Source organism: Melanotaenia boesemani, chromosome 23 (assembly GCF_017639745.1).
Source record: "Melanotaenia boesemani isolate fMelBoe1 chromosome 23, fMelBoe1.pri, whole genome shotgun sequence".
NCBI classification, from domain to species: Eukaryota; Metazoa; Chordata; class Actinopteri; order Atheriniformes; family Melanotaeniidae; genus Melanotaenia; species Melanotaenia boesemani.
In genome coordinates, this window is record NC_055704.1 from 16698120 (window position 1) to 16724542 (window position 26423).

The window sequence follows — 26423 nt, forward strand, 5'->3', positions numbered from 1 at the left end:
AATGATGTTGAGTAAAAATGGCTGATGGCCCTTTTTTAATACTTTGACACACTACTCCTTCAGGTAAGAAAAAAGGCATGTTTTTTTGGACACAACTACTCAAATATTCCCTTGTTGCAATGAGTAAGTGGCAGTGACGGATGATAACAACCAGCCTGTGGGATCAGACTCCAACTAAAGGAGACAACATTGAGGCATATGCCCTGCTACACTTAATGAGAATTTCATGGTGAGACTGGGGAAGCCTGGCTATAGCCTGCATTTCTGGGCAGAGGGGATTGTAATGAAGACAAGTTGCAGGTCATTTGCATGTCAAAAAAGCCCTGAGATACAAAGACAATGGAGGATTACCAAGGATGCATATAGAAACACAGATGTTAATGCATTGAGTCTGACACCAGTGATCATTTATAGCTGTGTTCCATCACAGGATAGGTGCTTGAAAAAAACCACAGTCTCCAGCTAAAGAACACCTGGATGTTTCCTGGTTGAAGGTTTATTGTGATTAACAGCTTTAAAGCAATAGTTTGATGACTCCTGTGGGTTCAAAAGAAATTGCTTTGCATGCTCAAATATGCAGCCTGGGGCAGACTAGAACAGCATGAAGACTGGAAATTAGAGGAATAGCATCCCTGTTATTTCTTGTTTGTATACTCTATTTCAGCTCTGGTTTTATCAGTAAAGAATACTATACTGTTAGTGCTTGAGGCAACGTTGACATGCATTTTCTTTCCCTCATTTAAAAAATCCTGCTCAATAAGAAAACTGACACAGGCAATCAGAGTAAGAATGCTGGAGATCTTCTTTACGTGCCTTGTCTGCTATACATAGCCAGATATATATATTCCAAGTGGTAATTTAAAAAATAGAAAGCCTACTTCTGCTTACTGCTTTTTTTCCCATGAATATAAACCAATCAATTCATTGTGAAAAACAAGCATAAAAAAGATTCAAGGAGCAGGTGTTTTATGAAGTCCTCAAGCACCAATATGTGTGTACTCCAGCTGAATAGAAAGCATCCAGTTAAGGAAACCACTGGCATCTGGGAGGGTACTTATGATTGTGTCTTTATCCAGGGATAATGATCTTCAGAGGGAAATGTAGAAATGGCCATTGTCATTAGTGGCAGAAGAGGTTATATTATCTTTCTGACAATCTTGTAGATGCACAGGACTGTGGTCGATTCTTGAGCCAGCCTTCATTTGTTTGTATTTTTATTTTCAAGGAGCCAAACTTGAACAGTATCTCTCCAGGCTTTTTAAAAATCATTCAAAGTTTTTTCTCTAAGACACCGGCTGCTTTTTCCACTTATTTTCAGTCCAGTCTTTGTACGAATTTTCAGGAAATCTATGAATCATTCAAGCATAAAAAAGACACCTAACTTGAAGGATGAACGAGTGTTGTGTCTACACATGACAAAAACTTGGCAAAGAACCAATTTTGACTTGCGTCTCTAAAAATTGTCTTGCTAAAGCACATAGCTTTATCTATAAAAAAAAAATGCTAAGGACAGCACGGTGTTCACCAGGTCCGAAAATTCACCGTTTGACAGATAAAGCTGTACTTTTTACTAACAAGGTGATTCCCAAAGAACTATTAGCCTAAACTTACATGGTTTGCAGCATCTGATAGTGATGTCATTGAGAAGGAGAAAAAAAAGTCCAGCAAGGACCTGATACAGGACCTGAGGTGCATTTGGCCCCTAGGTTGAGCCAACTAATGTTGGAAGACTACTCAGAAATGGCCTCCGTGTGAGTGGCTGTCCCAGGGGAAATGGGAGAAAAGGGTAAGGCATGTCAAATAACTACAATAATAATACTAATTATAATTTAGTGACGTGGTGTTTGTTACCTCGCAAAGATCATGACTGAATGAGGACAATTCATTCTGTTTTTTTTGTTGGTTTTTTTTTTGTTTTGTTTGTTTTTTTTAAGAAATGCATGTTAAAACTTTTTAGTATAAACTGGAAAGATTGACATAGTGTTGATAAATTAACATGAGACACCTCTTCTGTTCAGGGTCAAATTAAAAGCAGTTTGCAGTTTGACTGTTGCAAATATGGGAAATGCACCATTTTCATTTTATATGTTGATTAAATAATTAAGCCTAGCAGAAGTTTCATAACAAACAAATATGTTTATTTATTTATTTTAATTTAAAAATGGGTCAATTTGACCTGCAGCCAAACAGGAGGGTTAAAGAAATGACAAGAAAGCTGGTTTGAGCGGGTTTAAGGATGGACTTTTCAGATCTCTTAGAATTGTGCAAACTCTGTATTTCTATTTATTCTTGCAGGTTTCAAGAATATACAGCACCTATTTCCTGTTTTCCTGGCAAAATATCAAGAAATGAGGGGTGTTTGAGACTTTAAACAGAACTATGACTCATTTCAGCTTTCAGGAAGTATTCTAAGATGGAAGAAACAAATTGCTGCTGTGCAAAACCTGAAGCACTGACTCTCCAGAGGAGGCAGTACCTCTCCAGAAAAAAAAACGACATACACTCCTGCTTCCTGGAGGAGTAGGTTTCACACACTACATACCAATTCCACCAGCCTATTACTCATGCCCTCCATGAGTCCAGTAATGGTTTATGTTAATGAGCAGCAGATAGGCAAGCAGGAGACTTAAAATAGCGAAGTACTGACGTGCATTTTGCTTTTCCACTCTTATGCCAGCCTCCCTCTGTGTCCTTACCAAATACCTTTAGTAACATGTGGCTTTTATTAGCCCCCCCGGTTGCCATCCAGTTAATGGCTCCTATGATGTCTGTCTTCAGCCACATCCATAGTCATGACACATGTCGGAGTGTTATTACTATAGGCAGTGTGAATAAAGCAGTTGCTACATTGGACATGTATATTAGCCTCGTCCCACCTCCCTGAGGGACTGCTGTCAGGCAGATGAATGGAATTGGCTCAAGGTTTCATTAAGGTGGTAATTTAAAAGCTGTATCTACTGGGATGTACTGCATCATACATTAAAAACAAGTTTATGTTCAAAATGATTAAGACAACAGACAATTTGCTTTATGTACATAAAAATGGGTGTTTAATTGAAACTTTTGTATCAAAAAATAGCAATATCAATCCTTCACAGCCACAAGTCACACAGCTAAACTGAAGGGTTTCCAATATGAGGCTATGTGACAACTATGAAAACTGTTCCACCTATTGTTTAACTTCCCATAGAACTCAAATCAATCTTGACAGTACACAGATGGATTACTCTGATACCTAGTCGTTCAACATTACCAACAGATCTTTTTTTTAAAGTAGTTAAATAACATTCAAATGCTCTTTTTCAAATTTAAGTAAACGTTTTATTCTGCTTTACATTGACAACTGCTTCAGTGCATCCTCCACATCTCAAAAAAAAAAAAAAAGTTGAAATGTAAAAATAAGTTATAGGAATGCAAACCAAAGGCCATGTAGGATATGCAAATTTTTAGGGGAGATTTTAAGCATAGACAATAAATAAATAAATAACCACAGAATGTGGAATGTCTACATGTTTACGAATAAATTAAAAGCAAATGGGAAGAGAAAAAAAAAAATACACACAAAAAGAGAGAGAAAAAAAAACACGCTGTACATCTTTTGAAACCACAAAAACAGGGGAGAAAAAAATTAAGTCCATGAATATTGCATTGATTGTGCATTTCACACCCCAAACCCTGAGAGAGGCCAAGGGTGGGGGCCATGTAGTGTAAAGCAGTGAGATGGAGGCAAAAAAATAAAGAAGAGATAAGCCAAGAGGGTTAAATACCCTGCAACAGGCGTGAGAGGGAAAAAAGGTGGTGGGTGGGTGAGAGGGTGCACGTGTGTATTGACATTTTGTAGACATTCAGAAAAGACAGGATCCAGTTTCCAAACACCTGTTCAGGCTATAAAGTGAATGAGCAGCGTTAAAGAGAGCAACACAGAGTTCAGTCGAGTGTGTTTCAAGTATTTTACTGTAAGGAAAAGCCCCCACCTCCTTCTCTCCCATCTAGTTTTAACAACCTCTTGACCTGGGGATGGTTGGCTATGAGTGATGGAGCAAGAGGGTGGAAAAAAAAAGAAAGCCTTGATGCCCCTTCCATCACAGCACAGACAACTTAACCACCACACCGTGAGCAAATCCCAAAAACAGAGCTGTTGATGAAAGCCCCCCCCCCCAAAAAAAGCAGCTTTCCAAAAAAGGCACTCCAAAATCAAAATTAAAACATTTAAATAAAACATTTTCTCCAAGCTCTATGAGAGCAGCCATATCTGAATAGGAGGGCCTTGCCAGCTGTATATATACCAGCCTAGTAACAAAAGTAAAATTAGGTTTAAAAGGGAGGGGAAATAAATAGTGCTGGTAAGACCGCCCCAACAGCAAAATGTTCCCCATCAGGAAACAAGTATAATTGACTGAAATGAAAAAAAGAGGGGATGGGGAAAATAAGATAAAGAAGAACAAACTGCAATAAATTAGAAATTCCCTACAGAAGAGGAAAATTAAAGTACATTTCACCTGCTGGGCCAGCTGAGTCAAGTGCCTGGCCACTGATAGACCAGTTGGGCTGCTGGCCTTTAGTCCATATAACCCCCTTCTGTCCCCACCCCTTCTTTCCCCAGAAAGTCTTTTCAGTCCATCAGAGCCACACTCAGAGACTCTCCTTGCTTGAGCTTGTGCTTGATGAAGAGTCTGTGTTGATGGTCCTGAGGCGGATGTCCCCGGCCACAGGCTCCTCTGGTGACTTAGGTGACTCTGCTGTCACCCTCATCCAGGGGTGGTCACAAATCTGCTCCAGGGTGGGGCGGTCTGATGGCCGAAGAGCCAGGCACCATTTGATCAGCTGCTGGCACTCTAAATGAGGAAACATAGACCATAAACAGTCAGCCAAAATCCTTTGTATAGATATGGTTGAGAAGTAAGTGAACCGTAAAGTTGCTTATTATGTTTATGAGGTCTTCCCTTAATGTAAACAGTCATTTTGGGCTGTACCAGTAACTGAGGCTAGAGGGCAACAGAGTCAACTAATGAATTATGTATGATGCTGTGGTTGACTTACCAGCTGAAACCCTTCGTCTGAAATACAGCCTTCCTCTGAGGATCTCCTCATCCTGCTCAAAGGGGATGTCTCCACACACCATGTCATACAGCAGCACACCTAGCGACCACACTGTCGCCGAGCGACCATGATATCTGTGGAAGCGAATCCACTCTGGTGGGCTGTAGACTCTCGTTCCTGTTGAAAAGAAACAGAAAAAAGGTTGGAGTTGAGTGATAAGTGTGTGACACTTGAAAGGAATCTAGCGTGTCTAGATCATCTGATGATGATTTGTCTATCTGATATAGCTGAGTCATAACTGAACTGCTCTCCATCTTCTTTTAACTACATAACACAAATTGGGTGACCTGACTGCATCTCCTCCCTCCCTCTCCTTCTCTCTCTTTTTGTTTTTGTTTTTTTGCTCCCCCCTCCCTCTTGAAAGGAGGAACTTGGATAACAAATCCAGAAAAAAAGGCAATGTGAGACCATCACGTGAACCGCCGACTCTGGTTTCACAACAAACAGATGTTACGTGGCACTGGCCTAATATCCACAACATTTCCACACCGTGACTCAAGCAGTCCTGACAAAATAATGACCGGAAGCACAAAAGCACATTCAGACCGGGGATGCGTCACTGATTAAAAACGGACACCAATGAGGGTTGATAAGCTATGAGTCACGTCTGCGACGGTGCTGATAAAATTTCTTTAGCAGCGTCGTTTTTCCATCCTTTACAATCATAGGCTGGAGACTCTTGGCTAGGAAAACCCTCAACCAAAAACAGATCGCTGCGTCACAGCCTCGTGAACGCCTCCATGTCTGAATATAGCACAGCGGCGCATCAAGGGCAAACACAACACGGCCCACACGGATATATACTAATATAAACACATTACAGCTCCAGCAATGTGACATATTACAACACAAATTGATATAACTGATGAGGGCGTGGGGGGCGCTGCTTACCATCGAAATCAGTGTAGACTGTGTCCTTGAGAATCGCCCCTGAGCCAAAATCAATAAGCTTGAGCTCCCCTGTGCGTAGATCCACCAGCAGGTTTTCATCTTTGATGTCTCTGTGTACTACACCGCAGCTGTAGCAGTGTCTGACCGCCTCCAAAACCTGACAGAAAAAGCCCCGTGCCGTATCCTCGTCCAAAGCGCCCTTCTCGGTGATAAAGTCGAATAAGTCCTTGACAAGCTCCGGCTTCTCCATGACTATCAACCAACCGTCCGCCCGCTCGTAATAGTCCAGCAATTTGATAACTCCGCGAAAAGAGGAGCTGACCTTCTTCAGCAGCAGTATCTCCAACGGCACCATAGCCCCATTCTGTAACAAAAAGGGTGTATTTAAAAACTATTGTTAGGATAACGCACATAAAACAACATTTACACCCCCACCCAGTAGCAGAAAATGGGGAGGAAGGGGAGGGGGGGGGGACCAAAACAAACCACACACAGACACATTTGTAAAGACTACTTACAATTGTGCCCCACTCTGTCACCCTTTCCTTTGCAACATGTTTCACAGCAACCTGCAAAGAAACAAAAGAATAATAAACATAAGCCAATATCATGTAGGGAGTCACATAATCGGCCCTTGTGGCGCACTAAGAATCATCCTCGCTTTGATGGTGTCACATGTAAGATCAAAACATAAGCCCCGATTCCCGTCCACGTCCTTACCGGTGCGCCATCGGAGATCCGGTTGCCGGCGTACACTGTTCCGAATCCTCCGCTGCCAAGCACAGATCCCACTTGGTAAACCTTTTCGAATGGCTCCTTGTCCACTTTGACTGCAAATAAAATAAAATAAAAATGAACGTTTAACATCAAAATGCCGCTCAGCTTCACAAGCCGGTCAACTGCAGCCGTAGTTTAAAGGAGTGTGTCACTCGTTTCTTTGCTATTGTCAGTAAAAAAATAAAAATAAAAAATAAAAAACATCATTAAGGCGGAAAACATCCAGTAACTTACCTGGCTGGAGTTGTATCTTCACTGGTAGATGGTCCATACTTGAGGGATTGCAAATGTGCGAAAAAGAGCCAAACTTTGACAGCAACATATTCGAGCTGAAAAGCCGGTGAAAGCGATCCCTTATTCAACCGTTTAAGAGTCACAAGAAGCAATGCAGAAAGAAAAGCGGTGAAGTTAAACGCTGTATAAATAGTGGTAAGGACCGTCTTGGTTACGAGGGAATAATATATCCAGTCCAGCAGTGCGCCAACTCCGCCGCACCGCGCCCGTCAGAGTCGTGTCACGACCGCGAAGTCGCACACCGCTTCCCGAAAACCGGCATCAAATCTCACTCCTGTGTCTCAATGCAGGTGATTCAGAGAAAAAGGTCCTCTTCACCAAGAAAAAAATAAGCCAAATACTGCGACGAGTATCGTGACCGTAGCTACAGTAGAGCGCGTTTAAATGGCCACCACGGTATGTTATTATCCCGAAGAGTGGCCGCTGTCTGAGCTTTGGCGCGGTCTTCCCAAGCCAATATTTTGACGCGCAACCTGGATGACGGTATCCCTCCGCCACCAATACAAATCGACGTTATCGTTTAAATCCTGTGTAAAATAACGACTTTTTAATATATACAAATTAACACCTCACAAACGTGCACTGTGTGCAGTAATATTCAACTTAAATATAGAAATTTCTTCAAAATAAACATTTTTTGACGCACTACTTTCTCATAGTACGAGACGCCCAAGCATATCTTGTCTGGAAGCTTTGCACTGTGTCCACTATCGACTAGAAGGCAACAACCAATTAGATATCGTATATAAATACCGTGTTTTGTATCTGGACCAATCCAAAAAAGTTTTCATAATAAAGCAGGCGTTTGAGTGCACGTGGCGGTAAGTCTTCCCTCCCCTTTCCTCTGCAGCTCTGCAGCGAGAAACAGAAAAGCATCAAAGGGGAAAGTCCAGTTTAAGGTGTCATTTACCAGCTACTGATTATCTCTTTCAGGTTGTCATATAGTGGGTTCTGCTTAAAACACACTTGTGTTGTTTGTTTACATTTTGTTTTAAACCACTATAACACGACCTCTTAAAATGAACTATTTGAAAGTTAACAGCTGATTTTTTTAACTGATAGCCATTTTTACAAAAAAGTGGCTAGTGAGTTCAATACAAATAACACAAAATAATTCAAGAACATCATTACAAAAAATGTCACAGTTTAAAAGAAATTATATCTATAATACAACCAAACCAAATAAATTGAAGAAACTAGCAAAAATAAGGCAATTCTCTAAATCTTCAAACACACATGCACGCACAATTTAATGATACTTTATTAGGCTACCCTGCACATTAGCAGTATTTAGAAGATGATACAAGAGATACTATGCCATGTGTTATGAGTATGAAAACAAAACAGTGTACCAAGGTAAAAATAACAGATGGAAGTATAATCAGAAAGTCTGAGTAGCCAGCTGTTCGGTTTCAGCAGGCAAACTTTCCACTTTTACTGTTAAACATCTAACATGACCTTGCCTCTCAGTGAACTTTCCACTTTTTATCTTCTGCTACCTCTGATACCCTTAGTGTATGAGTGCGTATGCGTGTAGTTGCTAAACAAACAGAAGCATTGGAGAATTCCAGGGAATGTTATCTCTCTATAGGCCAACAAAGTTATGTAAATTCGCTCACACATGCTGAGAGAAGAGTAACTGTCTGTAGGCTAACCTGCAGAGATGTTCTTCTTTTAACATATGATAACACGACTGTGCTTCATGTAAAATTTCATTAAAAATTCTGAGCTATAAACATGTTTGCGGCATCTTTGCAAGTTACACCTACTCGGAAAAAGTTGCCAAAATTTGAGATCCCATAAAAATGTGTCAATTTACCATATATTTCATGCATTTGCATTTAACTATATGCTTGCAGATTGTGTGTGGGTATATGGAAGAATCTCAAGGGCTGGTTTGCTTTTATCTTATGAGATATTTGCATTAAAGAGTTCAAAGGTTTAATGAATTACGCTTCAAAGAAAAGGCGTACAATTCTGCAGCACTGTAAAAAACCATCTATTCCCTTCAGAAACCCCTTTTGCTTTCCTTCCCAGCATTATCATGTGGTTAGGAATATATTTTCACAACTACTGTTAATCTGTCACATAAAGTTACCAAAGTTGCATGCAAGTAGTAAGTATCAAGTGCTCAAAATCTCTTGCATATCTGCACGTGAAGCTTGTACTCCCAGAGTCCAACCAGGTTACCATAGGTGAAATGGAACTGCCAAGTGGCGTGCCATCAGAAGCTTATCTGAGTTACTGTATCTGTGCTGGCTTTATATAATTTGCCAACCCACACAACGCCACTTTGAGAGCTGATAGGACTTTCTGGATCACAAGGAAATGCATGAAAAATAACTGCATTTTACCAACATAAGCAAGTACAACAGGTGGATCAAAATAATACTTCCTCTAGAGTACCGTCCATGCAAGTATGCAAATGGCCATGGAACGGATAAGACACATTTGCACAAACTGAATATCAAATGCTGACCTTGGGACAGATTGTTGACTTCTATGTAGTATGTGCTTCCTTTCACTGAGTGTATGTTGGGACAGGCATCATTAATCAAACAATTCTTAACATGAAAAATTTAGCATAAATAATCATCATTATCTCTCCTCTTTACTCTTAATGAGGTCCTTCTATACAAAACAACCACTGTGCTCCTCCTACTATGACTAACTGGAGCAAATTAGTTTTGGTTGATGGGTTGAACAAAAGCCCATGAAGAGATGAAGTGTGAAGCTTTGGATGCAAAGAGTTGATTGTTTCTTTCACATGACATGCCCCCCACATGACAAAGAGCCTGACACATTTAATGCACTGTGTGGATCTACAATCCTTGTTTCTAAAGTTTTATGTGCAGGCTTTGCCCTGGACCAGGTATTTGCACTGTGCTTTTGACTTCATGCAATCCTGCTTGATTTGAAATTAGTGCTAAACGAAACTAAAACTAAATATGTTGTTTTATCATGCTACGGCAGTTGACTCTACTCCCAACATTAAAACCTTGCTTGCACTGCGGTCATATCAAGTTTGTGGCTCAATATAAATATATAGGTATTTTTAATTATGAACCTTTAGCCTTTAGATTACATATTGAAAACCTTGTTATAGAAAATTTAAGCTTGAGCTGGGTTTTTATAATAGGAATAAATACTGTTTCTCCTATCTTGCCAAAAAAAAGCTGGTAGAAACTACTTTCCTTCCCTTGATCTATGGAGACCTGCTGTATGTGCATGCCTCTGTTCAGTCCTTGTGCTCTCTGAACAGTTTGTACAACAGTGCCTTAAGGTTTGTGAAAAGCTGCAAAGCTCTCACTCACCACTACACCCTTTATACCAGAGTTCAATGGCCTTCACTATCCATATGCAGACTTTCACATTGGTGTTATTTTATCTATAAATCCATTCTTGGCCTGCTTCCTTCTTACCTTGAGTAAATGTTTTCTGTGCTAAAATGATTTTCTTTTACTGAATGTCCCCAAAGTTTGCACTGAACTTGGCAAAAAGGCTTTTAAATTCTCTGCTCCTGCAGCCTGGAACAGCTTAGAAACTGACTTAAAACTGCTGGAGCTGCTCTCAGAGCTTTAAAAAATGTCTTTAAGTGCTGGAAGGTTGACTCAGAATGTGTCTGTAACTGCTTGTCCAGCTAACTATACTTTCTGTATTCTATTGTCCTCTTAGAGTTATATTTTATTTGTTTTATACTGTATGGTTTATGTTATTTGTCCTTTGATTGGTTGTTTTAATGATTACTGTCTGTAATGGAATTTGGACTGCTGCTGTCTTGACCAGGGCTCCCTTGAAAAAGAGATTTTGTAATCTCAATGGGATTTCCCTGGTAAAATAGAGGTTAAATAAAAATATGATGCATTCAAGAGTGTAATCATTATTTCGCTCTTGTCATTTGGAACTATTTGAGGGGTAAGTCAGGCAGTTGGCCAACCAGGCGTGCTGACAGGAGAAGTACAAACAGCTGTTTTGCCATTGCTCGGTATGAACGTGTGGTATGCAGTTGCTCTTTGCTCTCACGGGAAATCATTAAAACTTTTGAAAAGGGAGGAAGCAGCAAGAGCAGGAAAGAAATGGCTTGTGGCCTATTGATGAGTTGAAGCCATCTATCCTCATCCTTAGCTCTCTTTATTTTTTGACATTTCTCGCTTTTCTCGGCATGTCTGGGATGCCTCCCATTTTACTTTGCTCTAATTATTGCCTCAGTAAACTGTGTCAGTGAGCGGAAATAGTTTTGATAAGAGGTCCGCCTGCGTTTGCATCTGTAATTTGATGGGTTTCATTGAGGACACGTAAAACCAGGCTCACCACAGTGTACGTGGCCACATCAGAGCCTTGACGTCAGCTGGGGGTATTTTTAGCCCCCATCGAGCTAGCCCGGTGGCAGCCACATCACTTTGGTAAGCTGCCGATTGAAATCAATATAGCTTGGTTGCGTTAGTGATTTGTGCCAGGGAAATCTGAGAAACTGAATTTGTTGAACTACATGCTGCGGTTAGATTCCTAAACTTGTGCGGGGTAAACTTATATCATGTTCTCTGCAATCATGCTTAATGTAGCAGTGTCCTCATGCAGACGTAGATTGTCTTACTGAAGAATCTTGTATATATTTTTGTAAGAATTTAATACAAAAATGAATTAAGAAAAATTTAAGCCAAAAATAAAAATAAAAAATCTTATACACCCCCTCTTAAAGAAGAATGTGTTGCATACAACTGTGAGATAAGAACAGCTGGAAAAACACAAATCTTTTGATTGACCTATATATTTACTGTACCATTAAGTAAAGTGTCCCAGCCGTTTAGTCAGAGCTACAGTGGCATGGATTAATTTCTCTTCCACTTATGTGACCAGGGTTTTAGAAGGTGAAACACTTAACATAATCCACTGAGAATACGTGTGTCAAAATACACACATTTTCTAATATTCCCCTGTGAGACAAGCCTCTTTGTGCTGGACAGGTTACAGCTACTAGTCATGTGTGTAGCATGCCAACCAGGTTCCTGTATGGATTACTGTCTGGACTCACCATTATGTAACAATGTCAGGTCTCTAGTCAGTCTAATCTGGCAGCCACATTGCATAACTGTTAGCTCCTTCTTCACATTCCCTCACACCTTCAATTTCTTGCTCTTTATTCTGTGCATACATGTATGTTTCTCCTGATGTGCTGCACTGTAAACACAGAGTGGTGGCCTGGGGTCATGCTTGGATAAATTTGTGGGAGCATGTGTGAATTTGTGTGCACAACCAGCTCTGAAGTCAGTGCAAAGTGTGATATATGGCATAATTTCTTAACAGTTTAAATTGTTTCTTGACTGTTTTAAGAAAATGAAAAAGAATGTGAGGGGTTCACTATTAAACTATTATTTCAACATAATCTTTGTGACAGCTGCATTGAAAAAAAATGTAAAAATCATTTAAGTGCAACTAGGAGGTTGGGTTTTTTTCACAAAGTATGTATATAGTATGTTGTGAAAATGTGTTTTTGGATAGTTAGTAATTTGTTTACTGTATTTTATCATAAGCAAACTTTCCAGTAGGCTATTGTGATGGCGCTGTGCTAGGTCGTCACCTGTTGCAGCAGCTCCCTTGTTGAATGTCTATTTTTCATGTTTTTTTCATGTTTTTCTATGTTGTTTTAGTTCCGTTTTAGTTTTTCTACACCAGCCAAATGACACACTTTAAAAGCAGATGGCTACAATTTGCTTTCAAATTTTTCTGATCTCTGCTACTTTTCTTATTCCTGGTGACTGAGGGACAGGAGCGCTATGGAGGAAGAATTGTTTATACCCGCAACCAGCTGATAGCACTGTGCATGCCTGTGCATGCCCAGATCAACGCCGGTCATTCCAAAGGAGCTGACGAGGAGACGTCAGGGTTGCAGAGCAGGAGCCAAGTCAAGGCAAAGAAGCATAGGTACAAGCCAACTTTGCCAGCGGTCATAATGGGGAACGTGAGATCTCTGGGAAATGAAATGAACAAGCTCATTGCGCTTATTAAATTCGAAAGGGAATATCGTGAGTGTAGTTTCATGTGCTTTATGTAGACATGGCATCATTCACTCATCCAGGACCATAGTGTAGCGGTACCCGGCTTCAGCACTGTTTAAGCTGATAGAGCAGCAACAAGCAGCGGAAAAAAGAAAGGTGGTGGGATTGTACTGTATGTGAGTTAAAACATGGTGAAACCCCAGACATGTGCATGTGAAGGAACGTCTCTGCCTCCCGGATATGGAACAGCTTGCTGTGGGAATGCTCTCATATTATCTGCCTTGGGAATTCACCTTCATCATCATCATCATGGCAGTATATCTCCCGCCATCAGCAGACGCAGGGGTGGTGTGTGACGTCATCATTTCCAGCGTTGCCACGGTACATACTCAACACCCCAATGCTGTCACAGTTATGACTGGGGACTTTAATCATGTGACTTTGGACAAACTTCTGCCAACATTCCATCAATATGTGGACTGTCCCACCTGAGAAAATAAATCACTGGACCTTCTGTATGCAAATGTAAGGGATGCATACACTGCCATAGCACTCCCTCCCCTTGGCAGATCAGACCACAATCTCATTCTGTTGACTTCAAAGTATCTCCCACTTGTTCAGTAACAGCCTGTGCACAGAAGGACAGTGAGGAGGTGAACTGAAGCACTACTGGACTACTTTGCGTCAACGGACTGGAATGTTCTCTGTCAGCTACACGGGGAGGACATCAGCAAAATGACAGACTACATCACAGACTGCATCAGATTCTGTGAAAAAAATCACCATTCCAACCTGGTCTGCGTGCTGTTTCCCCAATAATAAGCCTTGGATCAGTGGTGACCTGAAGGCAATTCTAAAGCAAATTAAGAGAGTTTTAAAGTCAGGAGACCAGGAGAAAAAGAGGGGGGTACAACAGGATCTCAGGGGGTCACTGAGGAGCTGTCTCCTATCTTGTAGCACTTATTCAATCTGAGCCTGAGTCAGGAGAGAGTTCCAGTTCTCTGGAAGATTTCTTGATTTCTGTACCCAAGAAGCCGAGACCATCGAACCTCAATGGCTACTGTCCAGTGGCCCTCAATTTTGCATGTGATGAAGGTGCTGGAAAGGCTGGTCTTGGCCAACCTGAGACAGTGAGTAAAGGTTCTGCTGGAATCCATGCAATTTGTCTACCAGCCCCATTTGAGTGTTGACAATGCAGTCATCTACCTTCTGCAGAGAGACCATTTGCATTTGGATGGTGGTGGCAGCACTGTGTGAGTCACTTTCTTTGATTTCTCTAGTGCTTTTAACACCACCCAGCCACTGCTGCTGGGTGAGAAGCTGCGGGGGATGGGCGTCAATGACTTCATGGTCTCCTGGATTACTGACTACCTGATAGGCCACAGTTTGTCTGTCTGGGCAGTGTCCTGTCTGACATGGTGGTCAGTGATTTATGAGCTCCTCAGGGAACTGTGCTGTCTCTTTGCTTCTTCATCTTATACACCACTGATTTTCAGTACAACATCAAGTCCTGCCACCTTCACAAATTCTCTGATAAGTCAGCTGTTGTTGGGTGTATAGGAAAGGTGGGGGAGGAGTATTACAGAGCGCTGGTTCTGCAGGTTTGTAGAGTGGACTGGCAGGAATCACCTGTATCTGAATGTCACCAAGACCAGAGAGGTGGTGATAGACTTTCGGAGGAGGAGGATTCTTCTAACTCCACTGAAGATCATGGACAGGAGGTGGAGATTGTTGAGACCTGTAAGTATCTGGGAGTTACCATCGACCACAGACTGGGCTGGAAATCCAATACAGAGGTTGTGTGGAAGAAAAGGATGAGCAGGCTCTACTTCTGCAGCAAAATGTTGGAGATCTTTGATCAGTCTGCTGTCTCCGGTGTTCTTTTCTTTGCTGCAGTGTGCTGGGGAAGCAGCATCAGAGTCAGCAATACCAACAGACTCAACAAACTTATAAAGAAGGCTGGCTCCGTCATCTGACATGCCACATATTTCTTGTGAAAGAAATAGATTGTTGCAAAGGAGTGCTACTGAGAATATTAGGATAACAACAAATAGCTGTTGGTTGGTATTTGTTGATATATTTATTTCATTACTGTATGCACAATTCTTTTTAGAAATCTTTAAAACAGGTCAAATTCATTTTACAAAAACATACATATAGGCATCTAACAATACCATTGTACCCAACTGACATGTCCGAAAAGGGGTAGGGAGAAGTAAAACTTATAGATAAATTAAACTGTGCATATACTCTCTTTTATACTGCCAAACATCTTTTAAATGGACACCGAGCTAGGCAAATGTGGATGCTTTGATGATGAACAGTCCTATCTGGGCTCTGTCTTCTGTCTGCACATTGTGTTTGTGTGTGTTCATATAAATACTGCGGGAGGGGACAGAACAGGCCGCAGGGCTAGAGTTGGAGATTTCATAAAAACAAATCCCATTTGATCATTTTGGAAAGGAACAAGTTTTTATTGCATTAGTGCAGGTTTTATGTATGGGTTGGCCTTTGATTACATCATGTAAAAAGGCTGCCACACTACCCAACTCACAGCTAAGGCAGTAAAATATTTTGTAGTAGGGACGACTAGCACAGTTTTGATGGAAAATTCAAAACAGGTGCTTTGTTTTCACTGTTCTGCCCCTAATGTGGTCTCCTTAGGCAACCATGTGGATACAATTTTAGCTATCAAAGCAGCATTGCAATTTTTGCTTAACAGTCAACATGAATGGTTTACGTTCCACCTTATATCGTCATTAGGGGGATTGTTATTTAATGGTCAATGTTCACATTTAAAGTCTGTTGCTTAAATTGTTTTAGAAGTCCATCCTTCAAACAGCTGTGCTGGTGGCTAATCCTAGAAACAGAGCTGTCTGTCGCATACACTGTCCTCACACCATATATATGAAAGTTTTCAGCTTAAGTACTCCACTTCCCTCCAGTGACTTGATCCATTTAACTGCACATTCCTGTCTTAAGAGGATACTGCGACCAAAGCCTTAAATCCCCCAGGCTCATGACCCCGGAAGGAGGCGGGCTGTAGGGCTAGAGATGGTCTACAGAGTCCTGATTGAGCCCTATATTTTCAAACTGAACAAATGGTTCACTCTCATGAGTGGAATTTAACCCTTGTGGGTCACTTTAATTTACTCTTTCAGGTCATTGAAGGACAAAAAAGTCATTTTGATGCATTGTTAGCTGTTTTCTTTTTTAATAAAAAAAATTATATTGTACTATCGTGTTGGGCCATTAGAGAACAAAAAGGTCCTCTCCCAGAAATTGCTATAAAAAAAAGGTGATTTATATATATATATATATATATATATATATACATATATATGTATATATATATATATATATTTATATATATATATATATATATATAAAAGAGTGAGAGAAGAATTTCTTTTTTTCCTGAAGTCGCTCAATCAAATACATTCATAGGAAAAAAAATATCAGATACGTAATTGTTTAAATTATCCTAAACCTTTTGGTTGTGTGTCACTAAAAGAACACACAACCAAAGGAAAAAAATAATGTAAAAAAAAAAAAACAGATATTTTTCTAAAGGGGTAAAAATGATTTGAATAATTACATATTTGGTCTTCTTGATTAGGACTGAATTTGATTTAGAAATTTGAGAAAAAGAAAATGCAATTACCTTTTTGTCCTCCAGGCATCTAAAAGGGTACTAAATTTCTTCCTGGTGTCCTGATTACCTTTATCTGGGCATTTAAAACATTTTTAAGGAAAACACTATCTTAAAATCATCTCAAGGGTAACATTCAAACTAAAATGGTGGCCAAAAATTAAATGAAAAATGGCCTGAAAGGACAAAAAGACCTATAATTTCGCACAAATGTTAATGAGGCACAGCTCACTTTCCCTTTGAAGGAACATGTGTTTACAGAGTGTAACACATTACATGACAGCACCAGCTGACAGACAAAAAGAGATGAAATTGATCAGTTTTACCTGTCTGCCAGTCCTGCTGTGTGGGCCGATATCTGCAATTCAATTAAAAATAATACATTAAATTAGTTTAATTATCTTAGAAAATGGCCCTATGCTGGACTAGCAACCTTTCTATGGTTTATGCTGCCTCTCACCTAGTAACTGCTGGGATAAGCTTTAGATCTGGATCTCAGAAAAATCATGCTAACCTGAAGTCCAACACAGCCTGCAGGAGGTAAAGTTGTCCCTGTGTGTCTTGTAGCTCATTGCCCTGTTTTCTTGGAGGAATACCAGATGTAACTCCAGGTATGTGTTGTAGCTTTCAGTGCAATGAGAATAAACACATTACTACTACTACTGCAGCCATGTAAAAAAAAAAAAAAAGACGGTTTGAAAAAGATGTTTTTCATGCAAAATGGTAACTTGTGAATGCAGGGGAATAAAATAGACTGCAATGTGAATAATGGTTTATTATAGGGGAAATGGTGAAACAGAATGTTTTCAGAGAAGTTGAATTCAGAAAGTTAAAATGCATGTACTGATGAAGAACTGACCTAATTGGCCCATTACCACAGTATTTCTGCAGCCTGGTTACAGCTCTGGACTATACAGTTTTACCCCAGCCTTTTTTTTGTAGTGAAGATTAGTGTTATTGGTTTTATAGCAAGATGTGTATCGGCATGAAGAAAAGTGCTTTGCAGGTGTTGTATGCCACAGTTGACTTCAACCACAGAGGTGTTGTCCCTACAATTGGTTCCTGCCTGCCCTTTGGTCCATGCTCCAAGTGATCTGATTGGCTGACTGCCTTGACAGGCATTGTGCTGACTGTGTGTCTTTGAGGGCCCGAGCTCTGGCATATGCTGCCTGGTCAGCAGTCTGCGCCCACAAACACACACACACACACACACACACACACACACACACACACACACACACACACACACACACACACACACACACACACACACACACACACACACATATACAAAAGCCCACTTTTTACAACAATATGCAGGAGTTAGAAGAAAATGTGTCTTCATGCAAAGAAATACATGCATGATGGTTTCTTCTCACGCACAAGTCAAGACCTAAGTGAACTGCCTTCATGTACACCTGCTATATACAGAGATGCAGTTCATGATTTATGTTTCATTCTCCATATTTTCTGCGTTCACATCATTATTTATTTAGCAGCGTGGATAATAGCCACATGTCATGGCTGAGCTCTGTCACATTGTGCAGAAAGTCAACCCTCAGATGACCTAATCCATAGGTCCTGTTAGAATGCAGTGACAATTGTAAGCAACACAGTTGCAGACCCCATAACCTTATCACCTATGACACCAGCACAATAAACAGCCAGTCTCTTGACGCCCAAATCCTTTACACCTGAGTGCTCACACTGAAATGAACTAAAACCGTTAGCAGAGAATGGAGACAGACCACACACTGACAAGTCTTTAAACTCAAATTGCCTGTCATTAGGTTTACATGACCAGAATGGTTTTTGGGTGCAATAACTGATTGTGATTGGCAGCTCATCACAACCACTAAGGAAAAGAAAGCAGTTATTTACTAAGTCTATTTCATTTTAAGAAGCACAAAACGAAGGACCAGTTGCTTGAAGTCATTTCTATAAAAAACTAAAATTAAGCTTTGTATGAAGAGTTTTTTCTCAAAGTTCAATATTGAGAGACACACAGCTTTAAATGCGTCATTATCGTCGACTGTCCCCTTAAACAAATGGACAGCATCTGAGAAATCTTACAAGAAACAGAAATACTCCATTTGGATCTTCTGTAATGATAGTGGTTAACATAAAGAACCTCTGCATTGAACAGTCACACTTGACATTATCTTATCATTGCCAAATCACACATAAAAACACACTCACATCAACTGGGAGGTAATGAGAATTAATCACGACGAGTCAGCAATGAAATGCCTCCTAACGAAGGCCTGACTAATTACATGTCAACAGGCTTTGCGTGCTCAGCAGTTCAAAATACAAGACTCGAGTTTTCAGCTGTAATTAGCTAGATTTTGCATTGTAATCACAACTTACCCAACCGAAGCTCGGACTGCTGTAGATGACACAGAGAGCTTATTGAATAATTACATGCTACATGTGCAGTTTTTTCCTGCTTTCACCTCATGTGTCAGATCAGTCATTGTGTGCACTTTTAATCACATGAGGCTTGGTTGGATGCTTGGTAAAAACAACTCAGCTACACTGTTTGATTAGAAATTATTCAATATCTATATTGTTGATTGACAAGTATACCTGCAATATATGTGAACTAGCTAATGAGAAAAGCTTCTTCCATGTCTTGAGAAGTAAAGTTGTGTTTCCTTCTTGGTCTTGGATCACTCATTAAAGTAAGAAAACTTAGATAATATTACAAATGGCTCTTTCCTTTTTTAATCCCTTAAAATCCTTCTAATTTCTCTTAAAATGAGTTTTTAAGGATAAAAAGTTGTGGACCAGTTTTTTTACTGGACCCTTGCAGGTGTAACAGGGCCATTTTTGTTGCATTACCATCTGCTAGTGGAATACATTATGGCTCCAAAGATAAATTTAATTGGCGACTGGTCAGAAAATGCATCATTCAAATCTCAAGTATCTTAGATTTCCAGTGATGTAGAACATGTGTAGGCATTTGGAAGGTAGACTGGGTAAAATGCATATTTCTGGTACCAACAGGTTGATATGCAATTAAAAATTTAAATGATGTATTCTTTCTTTTTAAAGTTTTCAAATATAAAACCAAGTGCAACATGTTTTTATTTTATCTGTTAAAAATGAGCAAAAAATAAGGTTAATTTTGAATGTGGGAGAAAAAAAAACATTGTTGGAGGGAAATAGCATGCTATGGCTTTAACTGTCACATCCCGTGTTGAACACACATATGATCTTCTGAAGCTACACGACATCTTGTGCAACAGAATATGCAAAAAACTGCCTGAGCCTCTGTGTTTCTCATTCTTCAGACGCTTCTCAGATGGAAGTGCAGATGGATTGTGGGTAATTACAGAGGGCCTTTGAACTGCTGGTACTTATGGGCAGGAATGTTCACAGCTGAGAGAAAAGTGATGGACCGCCACGTTGGCATGGCAACAGTGAATGTGCTAATAATGTTCATCCTTAACAGTGAGGGAGGAATCCCCTCTTCAAAGGAAAGAAACACCTGTGAGGAGAAGCCCTCAAACCTTTTTGCATTTTCTCCTTTTCTTCCTCTCCTGCAGGACCTGTATCTTACACGAACAATTTATCTTCCACTATTAGCTTTTTTTGTCCCTCCTCTCTTATCCTTCTTTTCTCTTTGTATTATCTTTGTGTGGAGTCATCAAAACTGGCTGCTATGGATGGAAAAATTTGAAATATAATTATCAATGACTCATTTATTATCATCAGTAGTTGAAATAATGTTAATAACTGATATTGAAGTTTTTGTTTTCAATGAAATATATAATTAATATTTTATGGAAATGTGAGTTTGGAAGGTTTTTGATCCATTTAACATATTTTATAAGACACAAATGCAAACATTCAGAATTAACTTCCATCTTTGCTGCAAAACTGTGCAGTTTAGGTTGTACCGAGTCCTAATAGTTTTGATTAATTTAGTTGGTCTTTTTGAAATTTTAATCACAGTATTAATGCCTGGATGCATTTTGTGCTGCAGAAACAAAATGACTTCCCAAAAATGTGACTGTATTTGGATAAAAACTTGCTTTGTTTCATAGTGTTCTAGATGGGATGTAAAAACCACAATGTCTAAAATTTATTGCTGATAAGGGTTCATTTCGTGCTAGCCAGCAGTATGAAAAGGCAACATGTGCAAGAGAATCATGTCCTACATTAGTTGGCATGATGGACCACTGCCATAGACCAACCAATTTACTGTACAGTTCAGTCATATTTACTCATGCAAACACTTTTTAAAGGTCAGTGATCAGAATAATTGCAATTTTAGTCAACAATGAACATCTTAGCTGAAGAAAATGAAGCATCAGATATCATGTGACCTCACATGCAAGCCACAGGCACTCTTGTGTAAGCAAAAGGCAAAGCACTGTCAGTTTAGTTTTGCTATACACATAATAAATATCCAACAAATCAGGGGACAACAGGAAGTGACTAATGAAATCAAACCAACATGGGTATCTGGGTCAAGTCTTCAGATTTCCGTTTCATACTTTGACACTGCAAACATGGTCTCTAAATATCTTCACCCCGAAAGGAGATTCCCAAAGTGTTTTTTTTCCCCAGCAATCAAGCTGTTTACATTTCGACGAGGCTCATGGCTACCAATGTGTCAGAGCCCATTTTTATTCATACATTCTAACTTGCACAAACCTCAGCCAGATAAACAATCAGACTGATTCACTGACACACACACCCCCTTCCTCCAAACAGCCAAAGAAAACTCATAATATTCTTTTTCTTGGCAAATACTGGATGAGTGCAGAACGAATGAGTGCACTGACAATCACAAACTAAATTCAGACCTTGGTTTTAGGCTCTCAAGTATGTGTTATTTAAAAGTCTCCAGGGTTCCTAGTAATGTTCCAGCAGTTGTAATAATGCTGTTAACAGTGGCGATATTTCTGCTGTAACAGCAGCACTATGGCATTGTTTGAGTGCACTTGCTGCACATCTGTTTATGAAGTAATCCATCTGGAAATACCCTTAAGTTCCCGTTTATGTTTTGCAGTGATATTTTTGGAAAGTCCCTCATCATGAGCAGCTCAAATGTAACAAAATAAACACATGACACAGTGTATGATCTGGTTACATGACTCTATAAACAGTTATCTTATTACATCATGAACAAATGAACGAAAACACTTTCACAGACACATATTAAATTCAGCATTCCCAAGCCCCGCATCCTAACTAAATCTACAATAACTGACCCCTTGCCCTAAAAATAACAATTACCTGTTTTTATAATGAGTTATTAACTAGTTTTAACCCTGAAAAAAATCACTTTAAATTCATATACCAAAATTTTATCCCCACATTTAAAAGAAGCTTTTATGTAGGAAAAGACAATTGCATACATCTTAATATGTTAAAATCAGACTGATGGCTTCTTTGAGTTGTTACCCTGTAGCTCTTTAGTAAGTTAAACCGAAAAACAGGCATATGAACATTTGAGATTTAAGTAACCATTCATCCCACTAAAAGGAAGTGTTTTTGCAAATTAAAGACAAATTCCCTGGAACAAGCCTGGGAATGAGTGGGAGTGAATGAATACAGCAAATGATCAAATGAGTGAGTTGTTTCCATGCTTGGATGCTCTTGGTAAATTAATGTGGATTTCTGAGTATTTACCTGTGGAATTTCATATCATTGCTCTTTTTTTCTTTTCTTTTAAACCCCTCTTGCCATCTCTAATTTGAGTAATGGGCAAAGCATGCTGAGCCTGTGTGTCCTCCCCCATTATTCCTGCTTTTTAATTGGTTCGTCAACAGGACCCCTGCCTTTGTTTATCTGAAGATTCTTCAGCACACACACATATACACACTCACCAATGGTGTTGTGACCACACTGACTGAGGCCAAATATTTCCAGAGGCCGCTGTGTTTTTCAGCTGATTAGGAAACTATGATTGTGATTATCGTAAACTTTACACAACACGGAGAACACCTCGACTTTTATGGGCTGTATTTGTCCTTTATCAACACTTACTTGGTGTGCAAATGGTCCCCTACTCACATTTTGTTGCCCAGGTTTCTATATCAAACAGGCACTTGTGAAACAGTGCAGTCATTGTTGTAAAATGGGACGCAGAGTCTGGTCCCAATTTTATTATGTGAAAAAGAAAGATATGTCATGACAAGCAATTAGTGTTTCTTTGTAAGAAAAATTAAAGATGCAGATTAGTGTCATTTAAACAAAAGTCTTGATTTTTGTGCAGTCTAGGTTGCAGAGGGCTGCAAACGAGGATCTTTGATCAAATAAGGCCTTAATAGATTAAATGGCAGTGCTACAGTATGTTTCAGCAAACATATTGTTTTTTGTGCAGCAGGTCCACTGTCTTTAATCTCTTATCAGCATACAGAATTAACCCCTGATTAAGATAAGCTGTGACTTTCCGTTGTTTGGCCACTCTGTTGCAAGGTGACCACCAGCATGTTGATGATTGTCCAGGTCCCCCTCTGTTCTTTTCCACTGGGAACTCAGCCACATGTGACCATGCAGATAAAGTACCAGCAGAAGACACAGCTTGAGAAAAAAGTTCCACAGGCATGTTGACACATTATATTTGTTTTGATGGGTTTTCCCTTTGTTTTAATGGTAAAATCATTAACATAAAGTTCAGTTTTAGCAAGCCAGACTGTAAAGCAGAAAGAAAGAAGCAGATACAATCTTCGTTTAAGAAAGGCTACTTTTGTTATTTTAAGTTTTTTCTTTTTTGATGGGTTATGATTATTTGTACACCTTGCAATGGAATCTGTACAGTTGCACAGTTTGTAAAAGCTGACCACGATATATTACTTAAATGACTGGATAACTGGGCGGGCCTCTCTGGCACTATACTAAACTGGTTCAAAACATATTTAAAGAACAGGAACTACTCTGTGTCACTAGGTAACTTTACATCTAAGCATCTACATATGGGAATTACACGTGGAGTTCCCCAAGGTTCCATCCTGGGGCCTCTTCTGTTTAACATCTACATGCTCCCACTGGCACAGGTCATAAAGAAAAACAAAATTAGTTACTATAGCTATGTAGATGGCACACAGATATATATTACAATGTCACCAGGACACTGTGGCCCTGTATAGGCTCTTGGTAAATGCATTGGAGATTAATAACTGGATATGCCTGAACTTTCTTCAGTTAAACAATCACAAAACTTAGGTGATTGTCTTTGGAGCCAAAGAGAAACAATTAAAGGTCACCACAGAACTTCATTCTATGCACCTAAAAACCACCAACCAGGCCACTGGGTGTAGTGATGAACTCAGATCAAAATTTTAAAAAACACATTAAGGGAATCACAAAGTCAGCCTACTATCACCTTAAGAATATATCAAGAGTAAAAGATCTGATGTCACAGAGGGGACCTGGAAAAACTAGTCCATGTTTTCGATTAAACGACTGCAGTTTATTCAGAACTTTGCTGCTCACCGAGTCTTAAATAAGAAGAAGAAGAAAAAAAAAAGGACCACATCAGTCCAGCTCTGAGGTCTTTACACGGTCTGCCTGTCCATCAGAGGATAGACTTGTAGTTCTACTAAAAAAAAAAAAAAAAAAAAGAAAAATCAGTGGCTACTTTACCCACTATGAACTTACCAGACCCCTCAGGTCAATGGGATCCGGTCTTTAAGTCAAAACCAGACATTGAGAAACTGCTTTCAGCTTCTATGTTCCACATGTCTGGAACAAACACCCAGAAAGCCTCAGATTAGCTGAAACACTCAGATGTTTAAATGCAGGTTAAAGACCCACCTGTTCTCTGCTGCATTTGAATAGTTTTCATTTAAAAGTTCAAATCTATTTATTTTAAGCTTGTATTTTTTAACTTGATTCATGTTTTTAACAATTTTTATCAAATTTTCTTTCTTTTTCATTTCTATATTGTTTTTCATTTTAAATAAGGATTCTTACTTTTTTATGTTTCAGTGTCTCTGTAAAGCACTATGAATCACCCTGTGGTTAAGTTGTGCTATACACATAAACTTGCCTTTCCTTACAGAGTGTATATTGCAGTGCACAGTAGCATAAAGCTTATATCTGGACACAGATTAGTACAGCTCAGTGACAAGGGCAGGGGAAACTGCACTTTGATGAAAACACCATAAGAGATTTCTAGAAAAAAGGTATTGAAATAACTGCTGACACAATAACTGACCATGAGCTCTGTCAAAAACCTTAACTTGCTGTATAAAGCTGTATGAATTTTGTAGTATGTAAAGAATTTGTCCCCTGGGCATGATTTACAGCTTAAGATATAAAATTAATAATTACAGGCATAAAAATTTTAAGAACTAAATATATAACTTACTAACATTTTTATTTTTTAATACATGTTGCACTGAGAATGAGTCAATGTTGGCCATGTCTGATGAGAAAATGTGGATTTCAGCAGAACCATAAATGGTTGTTATGGTCATTATCAAACAAAAAATGTAAAATCTACCAAATTTCAGCAATGGTAAATCTTTTTCAGCCTTCACAGTGAAACATTACACTGCAGCACTACAACAAGAACACAGAATAATTGTGTGACTTTGCCTCCAGCACAAACACAGATGGGCATCAAAGAGACAGCACCACATCTTCCTCATACAACAATGCATGCATGGGAGTACATTGCTGTATACGTGCAATACGGCCACACACCTCTGCTAAAATTCTGTGCACCTGTGCGTTAGTTTCTTTTTATAAGCTCATCAGCAAGGGTGTCCGCTCCACCCCATTCCCAAAACAAACCCCTTTCCCCTTCTGTTTGCCTCATGATCAAAGCTCCTGCCGTGCAACTGCTCCTTTTGATGCTATGGCACAATAGGGCCTGTGTAGGTTTGGATTTCTTCATCCATTCAGTTTCAAAAAGGCCAAAAGGAATGGCCACCCCTCCCTACACCAGTCTGGTGGAGGAAGAGACCCTACAAGATAGCTTGCCCTCGGGCTTTTCTGGTTAAAGCTGCACTCACAAACTCTGTTGAACTTATCAGAGACAGTTTAACATGTTTTGCACAGTGTAAGCACAATCACTATTAAGCTGAAGTTAAATAATAAAAATGTAAAGCGTGGACATAAAATAAACATACAAAAGATCATACTTTTGTAGAAAAACACCCCCATACATTACATTTAAGTATAAGTTAGATAAATATAATTTTAGCCCTGTTTCTCTAAAGGTATAGCTAACAGATATCTGGCTTAGCTTTAACAGAACAGTTCTAAAAGCTTACAGATCTACATGTTTTATCTAAATCATTTTAAAAATAAATACAGAAATATACATTTTACATTAATCAGACAGCGCCAAGCTAGCAAATCTTCCATCTCCTGTTGTGCTAAATTTTAGCGATCGGCTAACAGAGGATGTAGGCCTACTTTTGTTGATGGTCCAAGATTATTTAATTATCAAATTATTTAAAACTCTATCATCTATCAAAAACCATATTACATTAGTTGTTACAGTAAATTAAAAAAAAATACAAGTTTGATTTACTGTGTTCAAATTGAGGCCCATGAATGAGAACAGAAGTCATTTGTCATAATAGACACTGACTAATGCGACTCAGCTTTTTGAAGGTGTTCAACAAGTCTTCAAAAATTCTCTTCTGTCTTTGCTGGAGGGGTTGTGTTGCTCTACTTTTCTTTTCAAAAATATCCTAAAGGTGTTCTATTCGATTCAAGTCAGGTGACATTCTTGGTCAAAG

At 39.3% G+C, this 26423-nt stretch overlaps 1 protein-coding gene across 1 annotated transcript; it reads right to left on the reverse strand.

The window, feature by feature from the left end:
- Nucleotides 1-3022: 3022 nt before the first annotated feature.
- LOC121634907 (serine/threonine-protein kinase pim-3-like) lies at nucleotides 3023-7515 on the reverse strand. Its single transcript, XM_041977869.1, has 6 exons — nucleotides 7003-7515; nucleotides 6712-6821; nucleotides 6510-6560; nucleotides 5992-6355; nucleotides 5041-5217; nucleotides 3023-4835 (listed from the first exon to the last, which is right to left on the reverse strand). Exons 1-6 carry the CDS (start codon nucleotides 7088-7090, stop codon nucleotides 4633-4635), a joined length of 993 nt encoding a protein of 330 aa, XP_041833803.1. The 5' UTR covers nucleotides 7091-7515; the 3' UTR covers nucleotides 3023-4632.
- Nucleotides 7516-26423: the final 18908 nt, after the last annotated feature.